At 43.7% G+C, this 15845-nt stretch overlaps 3 protein-coding genes across 3 annotated transcripts; 2 read left to right on the top strand and 1 right to left on the bottom strand.

The window, feature by feature from the left end:
• Positions 1–6: 6 nt before the first annotated feature.
• On the top strand, positions 7–579 carry LOC104410640 (proto-oncogene Mas-like; the record flags this gene model as incomplete). The annotated part of the gene is made up of 1 exon (XM_010020873.1): positions 7–579. A coding segment is annotated over one exon (573 nt), but the record flags the coding sequence as incomplete, so codon positions are not given.
• A 3644-nt stretch (positions 580–4223) lies between these two features.
• Positions 4224–5180, bottom strand: LOC104401460 (proto-oncogene Mas-like). The gene has a single exon (XM_010020870.1). The coding sequence runs from the start codon at positions 5178–5180 to the stop codon at positions 4224–4226; it is 957 nt and encodes a 318-aa protein (XP_010019172.1).
• An 8412-nt stretch (positions 5181–13592) lies between these two features.
• LOC104399930 (olfactory receptor 4S2-like) lies at positions 13593–14519 on the top strand. The gene has a single exon (XM_010020871.1). The coding sequence runs from the start codon at positions 13593–13595 to the stop codon at positions 14517–14519; it is 927 nt and encodes a 308-aa protein (XP_010019173.1).
• Positions 14520–15845: the final 1326 nt, after the last annotated feature.

Genomic DNA, 15845 nt, shown 5'->3' with positions numbered 1-15845 from the left:
GTCTTCCCAATCTGGTACCGCTGCCACCGCCCAAAGCACTTATCAGGCATCGTGAGTGGGGTGCTCTGGGCCGGTGTCGGGGCTTTCATTTTATCATATTATCTTTGCTTTGAATTAGAACAAATTCATATTACTGTATTTGTGAGTTTGGCCATTGTCTACTCCATGATTTTGTCATTAATGATGTTGATTTCCAACGTGTCCATGGTCATGAGGCTCCGATGTGGCTCACAGAGACGGCACCTGGGGAAACTCTATGTTGCTGTCGTGCTCAATGTCATCTTCTTCTTTGCCTTTGGGATGCCTTTCACTGTAAATGTGTTCCTTCAGCCTTCTCAATGGGATCATTTATATCCTGAAAACACCACTCTTGTGCTGGCTCTGCTGAACAGCAGCGTGAATCCCCTCATTTATTTCCTGGTGGGGAGCTGCCGGCAGTGCCGGTTCCGAGGCTCCATCAAAGTCGCCCTGCGCCGAGTGTTTGAAGAGGAAGAGAGGAGCAAGGAGCAGAGCCCCGCGCCCGAGGGCATCTGGATGGAGAGCAGTGTCCGGGGCACTGCTGGGGAGGGGGAGGCCTGAGCTGTGTTCCCCGTTGCAATGAGCCTCATGGCCCTGGCCCCAGCAAATAAACTGTGTCTCCTTTGGCTGAGCAGCCGAGTGTTGTGGTGCTTTGGGGAGCTCTTTGCCTGGGGAAGGTCTGAGACTGGGGTGCTGGGGGAGCTTTGGTCATGGTCCAGAAACCTGGTCTAGCGTCAAGTGTCCCTGCCCATGGAAGGAGTTTGGAACTAGGTGAGCTTTAAGGTCCCTTTAAGCCTATACCAGTCTGTGATTCTATAATTCTATGCATTCCTTCACTCCTCTGTTCTTACTCTTCCCCTCAACCTTACCTAAGTTCTGCCAGAACCCTGTATGTTCTCTCCTTGTGCATGGACAAGATCCGGGTTGGGTTGTGTCCTGGTCATTGGGTTCAATTGCCATTTTTTCTGTTTGGGTTGATTTGTACCCCTTCCATTTCTCTTTTCTTCATCGTCTTTGAAAGGATGAGGTTTCCAGCCTCACATGCACAGCCTATTGGTGCTTGTTGGTGCACCTGCTCCCTTTTGCTGGTTAGTTCAATCTGCTACTTCACGTCTCATTTCAAAGCTGTGAAATCAACAGTGCTACAGATTCACCTGCTACAGCAGTTGCCCACCAGCCATAAGGTTATTTGGCATCTTGGCATCAATAATTCCCCTCTTTGGTCTGTTTTTGAGCACGCCAGCCCCAGAGCCTATTGCCTAATGTGTGGAGCAATGAGTGTTAAACATGAACATAGATATAAGTCCATCTTCATATCAGATCTGATTTATTTTTGCTCCTGATTTTTCTTCATCTTCCCCTCCTCATTAGCATCCAAACCATACCCAGAGCAGTCTCAGCTACGAGAGATCTATATTCTTATAGATTTTCCTGCCTAATGTTCTCCTCAGGGCATGTATCAAACCCATTATGTTTTTATCTGGTCACCACATGTTGCACCCAGAGCTTTTTCTTTCTGCAAATAGCAGCATTTTTGTTTCATCCGGTACCCTATAAAGAATAACATAAGAATTCCAAGGTTTTTGTTGTGCTATGGAGACCCTCTGAAGAGTAAAACAAAGATTGAAGGTAGGAGACAGCTACTGCAGAGAGTCGGTGGAGGAGCCACCTCGCTGAACAGTGTCATCAGGCTGAGCTCAGAGGAACTGTTCTCAGAATATATTTAACCTGAATTTTGCTAAGTTTATCTTGATATAGTGAATAATCACCTCTCCCTGCCATGACTGCTTCACTTCTTTCCTCAGCTCATCTGCTTGTCAAAGGTACATTTTGTCTTTGGATGCCATAAAGTTTTCTGCCTTGTTTTCTAAACCTTCCAAATTCCTGTCCAGTTCAATGCCAGGGGAGGTATAGTGGCACTTTACCAACCTGAGTAGAAAAAGCAAAGTTATAATACCTGCACTTTAAAGTTTGGGGTAATTCTGACATCTTAGATAACATTAGCATTTTAATTCTAGTCTCAGATGACATCTGTTCTCTTAGGGAAAAAACAAAGTGGGTGACATATTGAGGATTAAATATGACATGGCAGAGGCCACGTAGACTGTCCAAGAGCCCATGCAACAGCCTGGCCTCAGCTCTGTCCTTGGCTCAATTCCTTGATGCAGGGATATGTCACACTGTTTGAGGTGTACTCAGAGCATCCCCAGCTGCCTGAGCTGGGTGTGAAGAGGGATAAAAGGGCCCTTTGTTGCTATGCGAGTTTTGAAGGTGCATGAAAGGAGTAAAAATGAGGATAAATGAATTCTGCCATAAAGGCACATTCAGAAATGAGGATGTCCTTGACCAGCACTGATCGTGCCTGTATTCTCCAGCACCTTGTGCCTTCCCTCTGTGGTACCCTGAAAGATCTACCCTATGCCTCTGTATCCCTCACCACAGGAGATACACTGCAAATATCTGTCAGATGCCACCCCTCAGAACATTTGTCTTTCACCATGGATGACTGAGGGTGTCTATGATGGTGTTTCTACGCAGACATCACCTTTTGAAGGTCCAAGGTTGGCTGTAAAGTGCTCACGTTGATGTGATGTGTAAAATGTGTTCACATCAACTAACACATGTTGGGTATGTTTAAGGACAAATTCAGGATGGAAAGATTTTCACAGTTCTTATGTTTTTATCAGTTGATGGCTTCTTCTGAACACAAGAATGTTTTTACATGCAAATTGTTTTCCCTTTTTAAAAAAGGGGTGTTTTCACATTTTTAATAATAACAGAAAAGTTTCAGTTCTCCCAAAGATAAAATCATTACAGATATTAAACCAAAAACATTTAGAACATGTTTTCTGATAAATGGATGTTCTCATTCCCTCAGCAGTAGAAGTTAGAAGGAAAAAACCCACCTTACTAAAAATAATTGGTGACACAGCCCTAATCTGAATCAACTGTATGTACATTGCGGAACAACAGAACATTAAAAATTAAAGAATAGTAGAAATGGAACTCAAATTTCAGCTTCCAGGAACTGTAAACAGGAAGCAAAAAGCAACAGGATAAAGATAATAGTCAGTAGAAGAATGCAGCTTCCCTTTAGGAAAATATTCACAGATGGAGGCATGAAGTGGAAATCTGGAAGGTTTCTCAAAGAAAATGACCTGTGTGCCTTTTCCTATATATTCTGGTTAAAAGTGCAAATGTCACGTTGTCTGATAGTACCATGCTTCAAATAGTCACATCTCGCATCTCAAGGGTCTAGAGAATAATTTGTTGCAAATTGTGGTATTCATTTGCCTTTCTTCTCTTTCCTATTTTGTCCCCTATCCTTGATTTTAAGTCTATCAGTAGAGGTGATGTTAGAAGCCATGGATTCTTATCAGTCCTTCTTAAAGGGAGGAACAACAACCCAATGCATGCTGTAGTTAGATGAAGACATTCTGTCCTGGGCTTGAAGAAGGTAAAGTAATACTCAACTCCAGCCCTGTATTTCTTTGGAAAAGAAGAAATGGGAGAATGCAACTCAATGCATAAAGTTTTAAGGCATGTTGTTAGGGGTTGGGGCCCTTTCCTACTGCATCACAGCTCCATGGTATGGAAAATTCCCTTGCTAATAGAAGAAAGGAACTTCCAGGGTATGAATCATTTCGCTATTTGGAATAAGCATATGAGGAAGCAAAGAACTGTGCACTCTGTGAGCAGCAGAAAGTTGCATACGTGGCTGAGATACAGGTATTTAACATTACATGAGGAATTTTGTGGCTGATTTCAACAGGAGGAGGGTTGGTTCCCATCTCATCTTCAGAGATCTGAGGAAAAAGTGACTTATGACGTATATGAGTTTGATATTGTTGTACTCTGAGAGACAGAGATTATTGAGTGAACTGCATACTCTGTGTGGGATTTCTTTGGTGTAATGCAGACACCAACATATCCCACCTCACCAAGTTGAAATCCTTTAATGACCACTGAGGAGAAATAGACACTTTCAATGTGGTCCTAACAGAGGTCAGGCAAATTCTGTGGTCCGCGTGTTTATGTATTTTCACTGACCATTGATGGAGCTTAAAATCTAGCTGAAGGCTGGAGATCTACAATGAAGATACTGAAGCTCAGGTGAGATAAACCTTCCTTGTTATCTCAGACATCTTCAGTTCTGTAGACTATCAGCCCTCAGCTCCAGCTCAGTGTTGCTGTTAGGCACAGGATTAGGAAGACATAGTAATTGTGTCATGGGTTTCCTGTTCATCTTTGTCATCTGCTGAATCTTCAAAGGCCCTCTGGAACGCCAGCCTGAGGGTAAACTTAATTCTCCGATCCCTGTAGCTCCCCACCAGGAAGTAAATGACAGGGTTGAGGGTGCTATTCACACAGGACAGCACAAAACCGATCTCTGGGGAGTAGAGGAATTTGTAGCCCAAGAAGTCTAAGAGGATCAGGACGCTCAGAGGCACAGCAAAAATGAGGAAGAAGAGGACTGTGAGCATGATGACAGTGAAGAGCCTGCCTGTTCGGAGATGTTGGGAGCTGCACTTGACTCTAAGGAAGAGGGTGAGGCTGAAGAGCAGCATTAGGGGCGTGCAGAAGATGAAGTCCAAGGCTCCAATGGTGATGAGCAGGATCTGGCAGGTCCCAGCAGAGCGGTGCACAGAACACAGAACATACCCAAGAGTGTTCAACAGCAAGGAGATACCCCAGAGCAGGCCAGAGATGATGGCAGACAAGTGCTTCGGGCGGTGGCTTCGGCACCAGATGGGACAAAGCACAGACAGGCACCTCTCGATGCTGATGGCAGTCAGGAGGTACAAGCCAGTCCCATACATGAAAAGATCCAGGAAGAGGAATATCCCAAACTGCACCCCTACATTGAACTGCATCAGGTACTGAACCGTCTCTATGGCAATGCAGAGGAGGTACCCGAAGTCGGCAGCGGCCAGGTTCAGGATGTAGACTGTGAAGTGGTTTCTCCGGATGCGGAAACCAAGGTACCACAGCACCATACCATTTCCTACCATGCCACAGGCAGCACTGATGAGGCAGAAGCTCTCCATGAACTTGAGGACAGCATAGGATGGCTCTGTCTTTCCCACAGCCCCGGTCTGATTAGTCCCATGAACCTGGCTGTTTGTGGTTGGAAGGAAGATTGACGTGGCCGAAGTACTCATCATGAGGGTTTTCAGACAGACCTGTAAGCAGAGAGGGGAGAGGTGGTAACTCCAGTGTGACCTTCTCTCATGGTGCCCTGACGGTGTTTCTGGATTTGATTCATCTCTTTGTCATCAGAGCTTGTTTTAGTGAGGGATTGCTATGTTTGGACTCGGAACACAGAGCTCTAAGGCACTATTCAAAGCACTGAGCCCAGATTCTATATGACATGTAGGAAAAGTTACATTGCACTGTGTTTCTCCCTTCTTAAAACTCATTTCCTGAGGGTCCTTTTTGTAGTCGTACAGGGAAACAAATAGCTTAAAAAAGCAACTACAGCTGAGATGAATCATGTCTGAAAAGTACCTCTTATCTGAATAAATAGAGAACCAACCCAGTGTTAACAACTCTGGGATAATTGTCTTCAGTTCCTGTTGCTAAGATTTGGTGAGAGATCTTGTCAAAAGGGTGTGAAAGTTGCAGACAAACAGCATACAAGTTGAATCAGCATGAAATCTGATTGAGTTTTGTCCATGCCCAGAAGACATGGTAGGGAGTAATCAGGTTTTTATGTTGATGATTGATTTCTAGTTGAATAGAGTGTAGTTTAGTGTGGTTGGTTTGTTCTCTTGAGCCCTATGTACAGACAACAAGTAATTCAATCTGAGGAGTCAGCCCTTAATAATTTCATTTTCAGAGAAAAGCTCTAAGAACTGTATGTGGGACAAAATGCCCCCCATTGGGGTCAGGACATTGGAATTATGGCTCAATTATGTCATCCCATTCCCTGGAGTGGTTCACCCTGCTTCTTCCTGTATGATACTGAGATATGAATGAGAATATTGAATAAACAGGTTGAAAGATAAATTTCACACCTTTTTTTCTCTGATGAAGTCAAACACTGTAGTTGTTTTCCTCTCTCCTCATCATCTATTAGTTTTGACATGGGAAGGTAAAGTGACATGAGCGCCAGCAGGAGATAGTTAAAAAGAGAGGAACAAGACTAAATGGGGAGAGCTGGGAAGATGTGACTCATTGACCAGTCCAACCAGCATGAGCAGGCTGTTCTCTCTTTGTAAAATGCTGTGGTATAGATGGAGACAGACTTCCATAAGCACACAAAATATGACAGATGGAATCAAAGTGGTAAATGTTCCATCCCTGGCAGCGTTCAAGGCCAGGTTGGACACAGGGCTTGGAGCAACCTGGTTTAGTGGAAGGTGTCCCTGCCCATGTCAGCAGATTGGAACTGGATGAGCTTTAAGGTCCCTTCAACACAAACCAATCTGTGATTCTATGATTCAGTGAATTTAGTACATATTGAATTTAGGACTATGGAAAACAAACACCATCTCCTTCAGCATGGACAGAATCTCTTTTGTAGCAGTTTCACAACAGGAACATCCCTGAGTTCAAACTCAGCCTCTCTTTCCTTACCTGAGGAGAGCAGCACGCTGCCTGACCAACATCTCTACAAGGCTACCTCTTTCCTGCACATCTGCAGCAAGCGAATTGAAAAGATACAGCCTTCTGACTTTGTTCACTTCCTCACTACCTGCTTTTGGGGTGGCAGCAGATTATCAGAATTTGGTACTGTGAGAAGAAAGGAAGACCCAGTGTTTAGGTGGTCTCCTGGCCTTTAGAAGCCCCGGTGCAGTTGTTTCACTGCCACAAGCTATTGTTGTAATCTGAAACAAATTCCCAATTGGTTTGAAGAGGACATGGACATTTGAGTGTCACTTAAGCTCTGCCTAAGCCCACTCCAGCTTTCTGATGCGGTCCCTATTTGAGTAAAGCAGCTATTCTGCCTCCCTGGTGCAGTCATCTCCAGAAGGCTGTTGACCCCATCCTCCAGCAGCATGTCTCTCTCCACTGGGTATTCAGGGAATGTCAGATCTAACTGTCTATCTTAAGATCATCAAGCATACTTCCTAATGTTAAAAGACATGGCCCTGTGCCATTGATCATACCTACATAATAGGTGCCACTAGTGGACACCCTCATTTCTTCTTGTCTCCAAGACAGATTCAAAACACTGAGCCTACTAATGAGTGAAAGCTAGCATCAAACAGCAGCAGTCTGAGTCTAAGGAGTCTAAGTGGTCTTTCTTTCTCTTGATATGAAACATCCTTCCTGTGGTTTGCCTGCTGAGTACCATGTTCTTGTAACAGATGTCAGGCTGAACAACCATGACACCACAAAGACGTTTTAGACCATGGACAGAAAGTGATGCTGTTATATTTTCCTGGCTAATTTTAAGTCACCATCTAAGACCTAACTTGCTAATCTAGGTTTCTGAATTATGACATCTTCTATTACAGAGTTGTATTTAGAGCAATTCAATAGCACTTGTTCATGGAAAAGAGTCTCCAGGATGAAGCTCTATTTACCTTGAAAATGATCAAGAAAATTTCTTACCTACAGCAAATTTCTAACCAGAAGGAAATGTTTGATCTCCTGTTCTCTTTTTCTCTTTTCCCTCCTCCTTTCCCCTCACCATCTCTCCAAAAGCACAGCAGAAAGCATTAGGCAGAGCGCAATGGCAAAGATACCACCTAGGAATTTCTCACCTTTTTGTGGTTTCCTTGGAATTTCAGTGACTGAGCTGCAGCAGCTGCCTGGTGTGGATCAAATGGGTGAAATTTTCACTTGAATTCTTTCACTTCTGGTCCAGATAAAGTCCTTGTGTCATACTGGAGTGCTGGGCGAGTTAGACACTGTTTAAGAAGCTCTGGTCTTTACAGCGTGACATCTGACAGCCAGCCAATCACTCTGTTGGGGAAATATCTAGTTTGGGGTGTGTGGTCACTTAGATACAAGTCACTTCCCTCTTTGTACAGAACCTGTTACTGTGGCTCTGGAAATGTGTTTTCTTTTTACTACTTCGTCCTTCCTCAGCCTCACAATACAAAGAAAGCAAGAACGGTCTATGCAAAATTGCACCTTGCCTCAGCACAGCTTCTCATTCCCCCCAGGGATCTATTGTCCCTTCCAAACAGATCTTAACACACCCAAAGAGTGTCCTTATCTAACCCACAGCCTCACCCAGCAAAGTTATCACTCTACTTAGTCCCTCTTGCTTCACACAACTCTTCCTGGAGGAGGGTCCGCACAGACTCACACCTCATCACCACCTCGTATCTCTATCAAGACAACCCCTTGCCAGCATTCACCATCCACCCACACCACCTCTCATCATGCACAGTCCCTCCATGTGCGTGAGCTACCACCATCATGGTGTCAGATCCACGTGCCAAAGGAAATGAGTGAAAACAGAGACAAGACCTTTCTCCTTTCCTGGAAGTAAGCACATCCTTATAGGGAACTGTTTTGCAACAGGAGATACCAGCAACTCTTGATTTGGGCTTGTGTGTTAAGTCACTTCTGCTAGTCTGTTTGGCTAGTGAAACAAAAGGAGATGAGTAGGACCCCACCTGAATTGCTGCCACGTGTGCCAGTGGGTACAGAAACTGGCAGATCTGGACCAAGTTAGCTTTGCAGGCCAGATACCTGACGATTCATCTTTAGCTTCTTCTTTCATTTCACCTCCCAGTTTGTACTGATAGGGGGGATTGCACCTTGGTCTTGCTCAACCTCATGAGGTTCTCATGAGCCCACTCTCCAAGCCTGTCCAGGTCCCTCTGGATCCCATCGCTTCCCTCAGGCACATCAGCTACACCACTCAGCTTGGTGTCATCTGCAGATTTGCTGATGATGCACTTGATCCCACTGTCTATACTGAGTATGAAGATGCTAAATGGTCTTAGTCCAAGTACAGACCCTTGAGGGACACCACTTATTGCTGGTTTCCACATGGACATCAAGCCATTGCACTTTGGATGTGGCCTTTGTCTGCCCTAAGTAATTTAATTCAAAATCTAGATGTCTATTTCAGACCTAATCCAATCCTAAAATCCTGTCTGAGGTAGATCGGGTGAATCGATTGCAGGAGAGTTCTATTTCTTTCCATAGGAAAGCCTGGAGTGACAAAGACTCAACTCAGCTGTCTTCCATAGACATAAAACAGGCAACTTCCTCTCTTGGTTTCCCCATTTCTAAAAGAAGGATTTTTTTTCCTGATTCTGTAATTTGCCAACCTTTGCTAAAACGTGCAAGTTCTTGCAGGAGGCTTTATTCACTGGGTTACCAGTGATGAAATTTCATGCAGAGTAGATCTTGAAGGGTCATCAAGAGGTAACTCAGGCCATCTTCTGTCTCTGAAAACTTAAGCATACTGAGAAAAGTGTGCCTAACTGTGATGGGTAACTCTTTACTACCCCCAGGGCATGGTGCCTCTCTCTTTACTACAAGAAATATCTCTGATTTTATGTTTTTAAATGAAGATTTGTGTTTCCTGTGTTTTCTTTTTTGAATATGGAAAGATTTAAAAGTACTGTTTTATTAGTCACAAAGCTGTGGCTGCCCCATCCCTGGCAGTGTTCAAGGGCAGGTTGGACACAGGGGCTTGGAGTAACCTGCTCTAGTGGAAGGTGTCCCTGCCTGTGGCAGGAGTTGGAGCTGGATCAGCTTTAAGGTCCCTTCCAACAAAAACCATTCCATGATTCTGTGCTATCAAGCCAAAACAGTGGAGCTAATGGATCTCTACACTTGGGAAAAACATAAAGCATGGCATCATGAATGCCATTAATGAAGGTCTCTGGAAAGGGTTGACTGGACTAAGTCACATCACATGCGTATGTGGTTTAATGTTCAGCTAATCCATTGACTGCTATTTCTTCTGGAGAAATCCTGAAATGCCTTGATAATAGCATTAATACAGACTGATGGCTATTTCTTTAATACACGTTTACCTCAGCTATACCAGAAATAATCTCTCTTCCTTTGCCCCTTCTTTTCATGCCTTCCCTTCATTAAGCCTCCCTGCCTCTCTCCTCCAGCCCCAAGAGCCCCTGAGGTAGGAGATTTCCTTGGAGAGTGTTACAAAGTGCTACTTAAAGAGTTGTCTTCTCAGCCTTCCATCTGCTGCTGGGTTGTGAATTCATCATTCAGTGCACGGAGATCAGGCCACACAACCCAGACAGCCCATCAGAACAGTTCTCACACAGGCTGAGAACACCAAGATACATTTGTGGTACAGGAAAGCAAGAAACTGAATTAGATGGGATTATATAGCAAAAAGCTCGTCTTGAACAAGCATTGGAAGCTTTTCAGAACCTGTTCTACGGTCTTTCAAGACACTTTGCTCTAACACAATCCTTCTGAGGAAGGCAGATGTTGAGGAGATAAAATCATACAGCCCTTACACAAAAAAGTTTGATCTCCAGACAAAGAGGAGGTAGGATTTCCAGGTTCTCTGGATCCTTTCTTTTTGTGTCCTTTCTTCTTCTCCTGATTAATTTCCTCTTTGTTTCTCTTCTTCTTGAACAAATGTGAAAATACAAGAAGAAATTTGCAATGAAGTTATCAACTCTCTATGGCTCTTTGTGGCTGGAATCATGTACAGAACTGGTTCAGTAGCCCCAGATTAGGTTATTTTGTCATTTTGTTTCCTGTTAAACACCTGAGATTTTAGGAAATAATGCTGGCAATAAGAAGATAGGGCAACTTCTCCTCCTTTAGGAAAGGTTAGCAATCCATGTGGTATTTATTTTATTTTGCAGTTGATTGCACTGTATCATATACCTCTGGTCTGTCCCTGAAAAAATACTTTTATAGGTAAGGCACAGTGTCAATCCTCTATTGAATTAAGTCATTCTAGTTATCCTCTAAGAGTCAGCAGAAAGAAATAGGCACTTCCAGCATGTAATTCATCACATCTTTAAGCAGATTTTTTTGGCTGGTCATGAACTGCCCTGCAAAGGCAGAAAAAAGAGTGCATGTGACTGGCTCAGATGCAGGTGACTACATGACATAAGGAAATATATTGTAAAATATATTGTAAAATGTATTTTACAGCTTTCCAATACATGAAGGGGCTACAAGAAACCTGGAGAGGGGCTTTGGACAAGGGATGGAGGGACAGGACAAGGGGAATGGCTTGAACCTGCCAGAGGGGAGACTGAGATGAGCTCTTGGGCAGAAGCTCTTCCCTGGGAGGGTGCTGAGGCGCTGGCACAGGGTGCCCAGAGAAGCTGTGGCTGCCCCATCCCTGGCAGTGTTCAAGGCCAGGTTGGACACAGGGGCTTGGAGCAACCTGCTCTAGTGGAAGGTGTCCCTGCCCGTGGCAGGGGTTGGAGCTGGATCAGCTTTAAGGTCCCTTCAACACAAACCCCTCTGGGATTCTATGATGCTATGTTGTAAAATGCAATTTGGTCATGGTGACAGGGGCCTTACCATAAGGGACACACAGTGAAGGTGTCTGTTGTGAATAAGTTGTATCTTTACAGTCCTTTCAAAAATATACACCTTATTTCACCGAGCAATTTCCCGTCTGCTGTTATTCAGGTATATGCTTTTCTTCGATCGTTTATCTCTTGGTCACTCCTGTCTGAACCACTGATTGCCTAAATGTGACACTGAAACTGGTGAGGTTTGCTTCCCTTTCTGCTCTGGCCAGCCAGATTACAGCTGTTTCTCTTCCACTGGCTACTGCATAGCCATAAATATGTACCCATTGTGTCCTTTTGTCTTCTGTGCTAAACTGTGCCAGTGCAAAGTGAAAAGAGATGGAAAGCATCACAACTTGGTAAGACCAGGTAGAGATCGGTATCACATTCTTTGTTCTTATTGATGATTTTTTTCTTGGAGATATATCAGAAAAGGATAAATTTTACCCCCCTTCTTGACTATCTTTTACTCATTAGTACATCTGTAAGCACAGGAAAAGTCCCTAACTTTCTCAACTTCCTCACTAGGCTTCACTTTGTGGGTTTGAGAGCAATTCTGTTTTTTCTCCATTTCAGTGTTTCCTGTGGATTCTTGATCAATTTTTGCCTGCACGAGAGTTTCCCGTTTTGCTGTCATTTTAAAAAGGTGCTAGGTAATTTGAATTAGTTGGACCTAATTCCATGGGTCTGATCCATGGATCTGCCCTGCTCACTGCTTGTATTTTTACCGGGCAGGACTTGCAACGGTGATTTTTAATAGCAGCTGTCTGGGAACGTTTGGGTACTAGGTTGAATCCCATACAGCTGATAATCTGTTTCTAAGAGATGCCTATTTCTGGTTAAACTCTGTAAAGAATTTAATCTAGTGATTTCCAGACTTCTGCGACCAAAACAGCTCTGATACTTGAGTGCATAATGGCAAGCTGGTAATATTAATGACTAAGTCTTTTTAAAGATGTAGATTATTTCTTTTCTAGTGACATTTACTGCTCTGGGGGCTATAGCTGGAACAGGCCAAAGCAAAGAAGCCCCACATTCACACAGAGAAAGTGTAGAGGTGTAGAAGCATGCAGAAATAAGGATTTCAGCCATAGCACCTACACAACAAATGAGGATGGCATTATGGAAAGCTCTGAGCTACCTTCAGAGGGCAAAAAGGATTATTCCCTAAAGTTAACTTTACCCTGGTGATGTTGATTTACTTAGGCTCCTCTTAGTCAGTGGAAAAAGGAAGGGTTCTGAAAAGGATCTTAGTTTAGCTATAGTTATAGTCTTCAACAGAGCTAGAGAGACTTTGACCACCAGCTACACTGGTTTTACTAATCAGGAATTAACTCTTCAGAATATCCCCCAGCGTGTATCACAAATCAGTATAAAGTAAAATTCATGTGATGCTGCAACAGAAGTTCTCAAAAGATCTTTTCATTCTTCCCTTATCTTAAAGAAACATTGCTGAGATTTAGAGCAAGATAAATACTAAAGTAAGTCATAGAATCATAGAATAGTTTAGGTTGGAAGGACCTGCAAAGGTCATCTTCATGTGTGATATTGTTTGCTGTTTTTACAATTACAGATAATTTCCCCAGAAGTCATAGTTCAGCCCATGAAGCTGCATATTCATGTTTTGAAATGTATATGCACAAGAGATTTGTATTTTTTTCTCCCTAGGAGGTTTCACCACAATTCAAAGATCATTTTTACTTATAAAATAAATCAGCATTCCAAGGAATACTTCTTCAAGGCACTATTGTTACAAAGACTGTTATTACGGATTTGGACTACGCTGAGGGCAAACATGCTTTTAAACATCTGTAGAGCCTCTAGTGAGCACTCTAGTCTTGTCCTTAGCACATCAGCCATAAGTCCTGGAGGACCAGAACAGAGGAACATATCCCAGAGTGCACCCATCTCAGTGCAGTAATAGGCATGGCTGAAGTCTTGAGCAAGGAGAATTAAATACACAGGTGAAGGGAAAAAACTCAACAAAAAAAAACCCCACTTCATGAACTTAATACCAACCCTATACACTTTTTAGTGTGTGTGTGTACATCTGATAAGGAATTCATGTTTAATAATGGAAAAACTGACAATCATTTGTCTTTACATTTCCTTGTGCCTAGGCATATTGCTTCCCAACTGATTGACATGGAGAATGCAAGCAGTGTGAAGGAATTCATTCTTCTGGGCCTCTCAGAGGATCCAGGGGTGCAGAAGATATGTTTCGTGCTGTTTCTCTTCTTCTATATGATCATTGTAGCAGGAAATCTGCTCGTTGTTATAACTGTAATCAACAGTCAAAGTCTGAGCTCCCCCATGTATTTCTTCCTCTGCTACCTGTCCTTTGTTGATATCTGTTACTCTTCTGTCACAGCTCCCAAAATGCTTGCTGACTTCCTCGTTAGAAATAAAACCATCTCCTTCATGGGCTGCATAGCCCAACTGTTTGGGGTACATTTCTTTGGCTGCACAGAGATCTTCATCCTCACGGTGATGGCCTATGATCGCTACCTTGCCATCTGCAGACCTCTTCATTACACCACCCTCATGACCAGGCGGATGTGCGGCTGGATGGTGACCGGCTCATGGGTAGGAGGCTTCATGCACTCCATTGTGCAGACTCTCCTAACTATCCAGCTCCCCTTCTGTGGCCCTAACATAATCGACCACTACTTCTGTGATGCCTACCCCCTACTACAACTGGCCTGTTCCGACACCTATGCTGTGGGCATCGTTATTGTGGCCAACAGTGGAATGATAAGTCTGAGCAGTTTCTTCATCCTGGTCATGTCCTACGTTGTCATCCTGGTTTCCGTGAAAAGGATAGGGTGGCACAAGGCCCTCTCCACTTGTGGGTCCCACATCACCATGGTGATTCTGTTCTTTGGGCCATGCACGTTCGTCTACATACGTCCATCCATCAATCTGTCGGAGGACAAGAACATAGCACTGTTTTACACTGTCATTGCCCCCATGCTGAACCCACTCATCTACACGCTAAGAAATGAGGAGGTGAAGAGTGCCATGACAAAACTGTGGAGTAGAAAAGTGGGAAGTGAAAATGGGAAGGTGTAGAACTGTGACAACATTCCCAAAGGAAATTTCTGTCATGGAAATTCCCCACAAACTGCCTTTCGAGGAAAATCTTGCTGTTAGCTCCTGTTAGGAATCATAGACTAGAATACCAGGTTGGAAAACACTAAAGGGTCATCCTTCGATCTGAAGGACATTGTGAACTCCATGACAAGCAGGCATTCCCTTTCTATTCTCTTGTCAGCTAGTGCAGGGGTAGGCATGGGGCTCTTGAGCACTAACTGAAACACCAGTGTTTAAATAAATACTGTCAAAACCACTGAAAATGGTGTCCAAGTAGATGCTTGAAACAGAGTCCCCTTTCTGCTTGCAGTAATGCCTTTTTTATGAGAACTACATTGTGGTATCTTGAAATCATGCATCAGCAATTAAAAACCTGATATTAGGTGCTAGTTGGGTCATCTGCTGATGCAGGTAACAGGAGAGGAAGCTTCCTCCCTTCCCCTGCCAGTGCAACAAATCCTTTCTGCAGTGTTCAAAGCCAGGTTGGATGGGGCTTTGAGCAACCTGATCTAGTCAAAGATGTCCCTGTCCATGGTGGTTGGACTAGTTGGTCTTCAAAGGGTCCTTCCTTCCCAAACTGCTCTATGATTCTATCTACTTCACCTGTCACTGCTTCCATCCTTCCAACCACCTCCTCTACCCTTCAGCTCTGACTCAGGTGTTTTATTTTAATGTTGATCTTAAGGTCCTTTCCAACCCTAACCATTCTGATTCTAATACAGAATCATAGATCCAATGAAAGAGACCTTGCTGACTGTAAGAAATGAAGGACTCACCAAAGGTGGTGTTCCGAGGCTCAATTTCAGGTGTCAATGGAAAAAGAAAGAATTGTTTAGGAACTATTCCAGTACTCAAGACAACTCTGAGCCCAACAGAGCACATCTATACACCCGCACAAGAGGTGTGTTTTCCATGGGAAAGAGCTGGTACCCCTACTATTGCAGGAGGTAAGAGAAGAAGCATCAGCATGAAAGACCAGACCAGGCAAAGCTGTCACAGGGTGTTTAACTATAGCAGCTCAGGGTCTCCAAGTGAGGAGCCACAAAGAGACAAGAGACTTTAGTCCCTACCTTGCCACCAGAAAACCACCAAACCAGCTGAGTGAGGAGGGGAAAGACCTGCTTGGTGCCATCCAAAAGTAACTGAAGCACTTTGATTCCTTCACTTGCATTCCCTATAAACACCTACACTGGTGTTACACCTTAACATGACTTAAGTAGGATTCAACATCACAAGGTGTTCTCAAGCCCAAGGTAGGGCTTATAACTTTATATATATATATATAGACAAAGCCCAAGGTAGGGC

This window comes from Nestor notabilis, unplaced genomic scaffold (genome assembly GCF_000696875.1).
Source record: "Nestor notabilis isolate BGI_N333 unplaced genomic scaffold, ASM69687v1 scaffold7588, whole genome shotgun sequence".
Classification (NCBI taxonomy): Eukaryota; Metazoa; Chordata; class Aves; order Psittaciformes; family Psittacidae; genus Nestor; species Nestor notabilis.
Note: the sequence above shows the minus strand (reverse complement) of the source record. Positions and strands in the feature narration are given on the sequence as shown.

What these genes read in the sequence shown, in the direction of transcription:
- LOC104401460 (XM_010020870.1), bottom strand. Translation starts at nt 5,180, where the DNA reads ATGAGTACTTCGGCCACGTCAATCTTCCTTCCAACCACAAACAGCCAG.
- LOC104399930 (XM_010020871.1), top strand. Translation starts at nt 13,593, where the DNA reads ATGGAGAATGCAAGCAGTGTGAAGGAATTCATTCTTCTGGGCCTCTCA.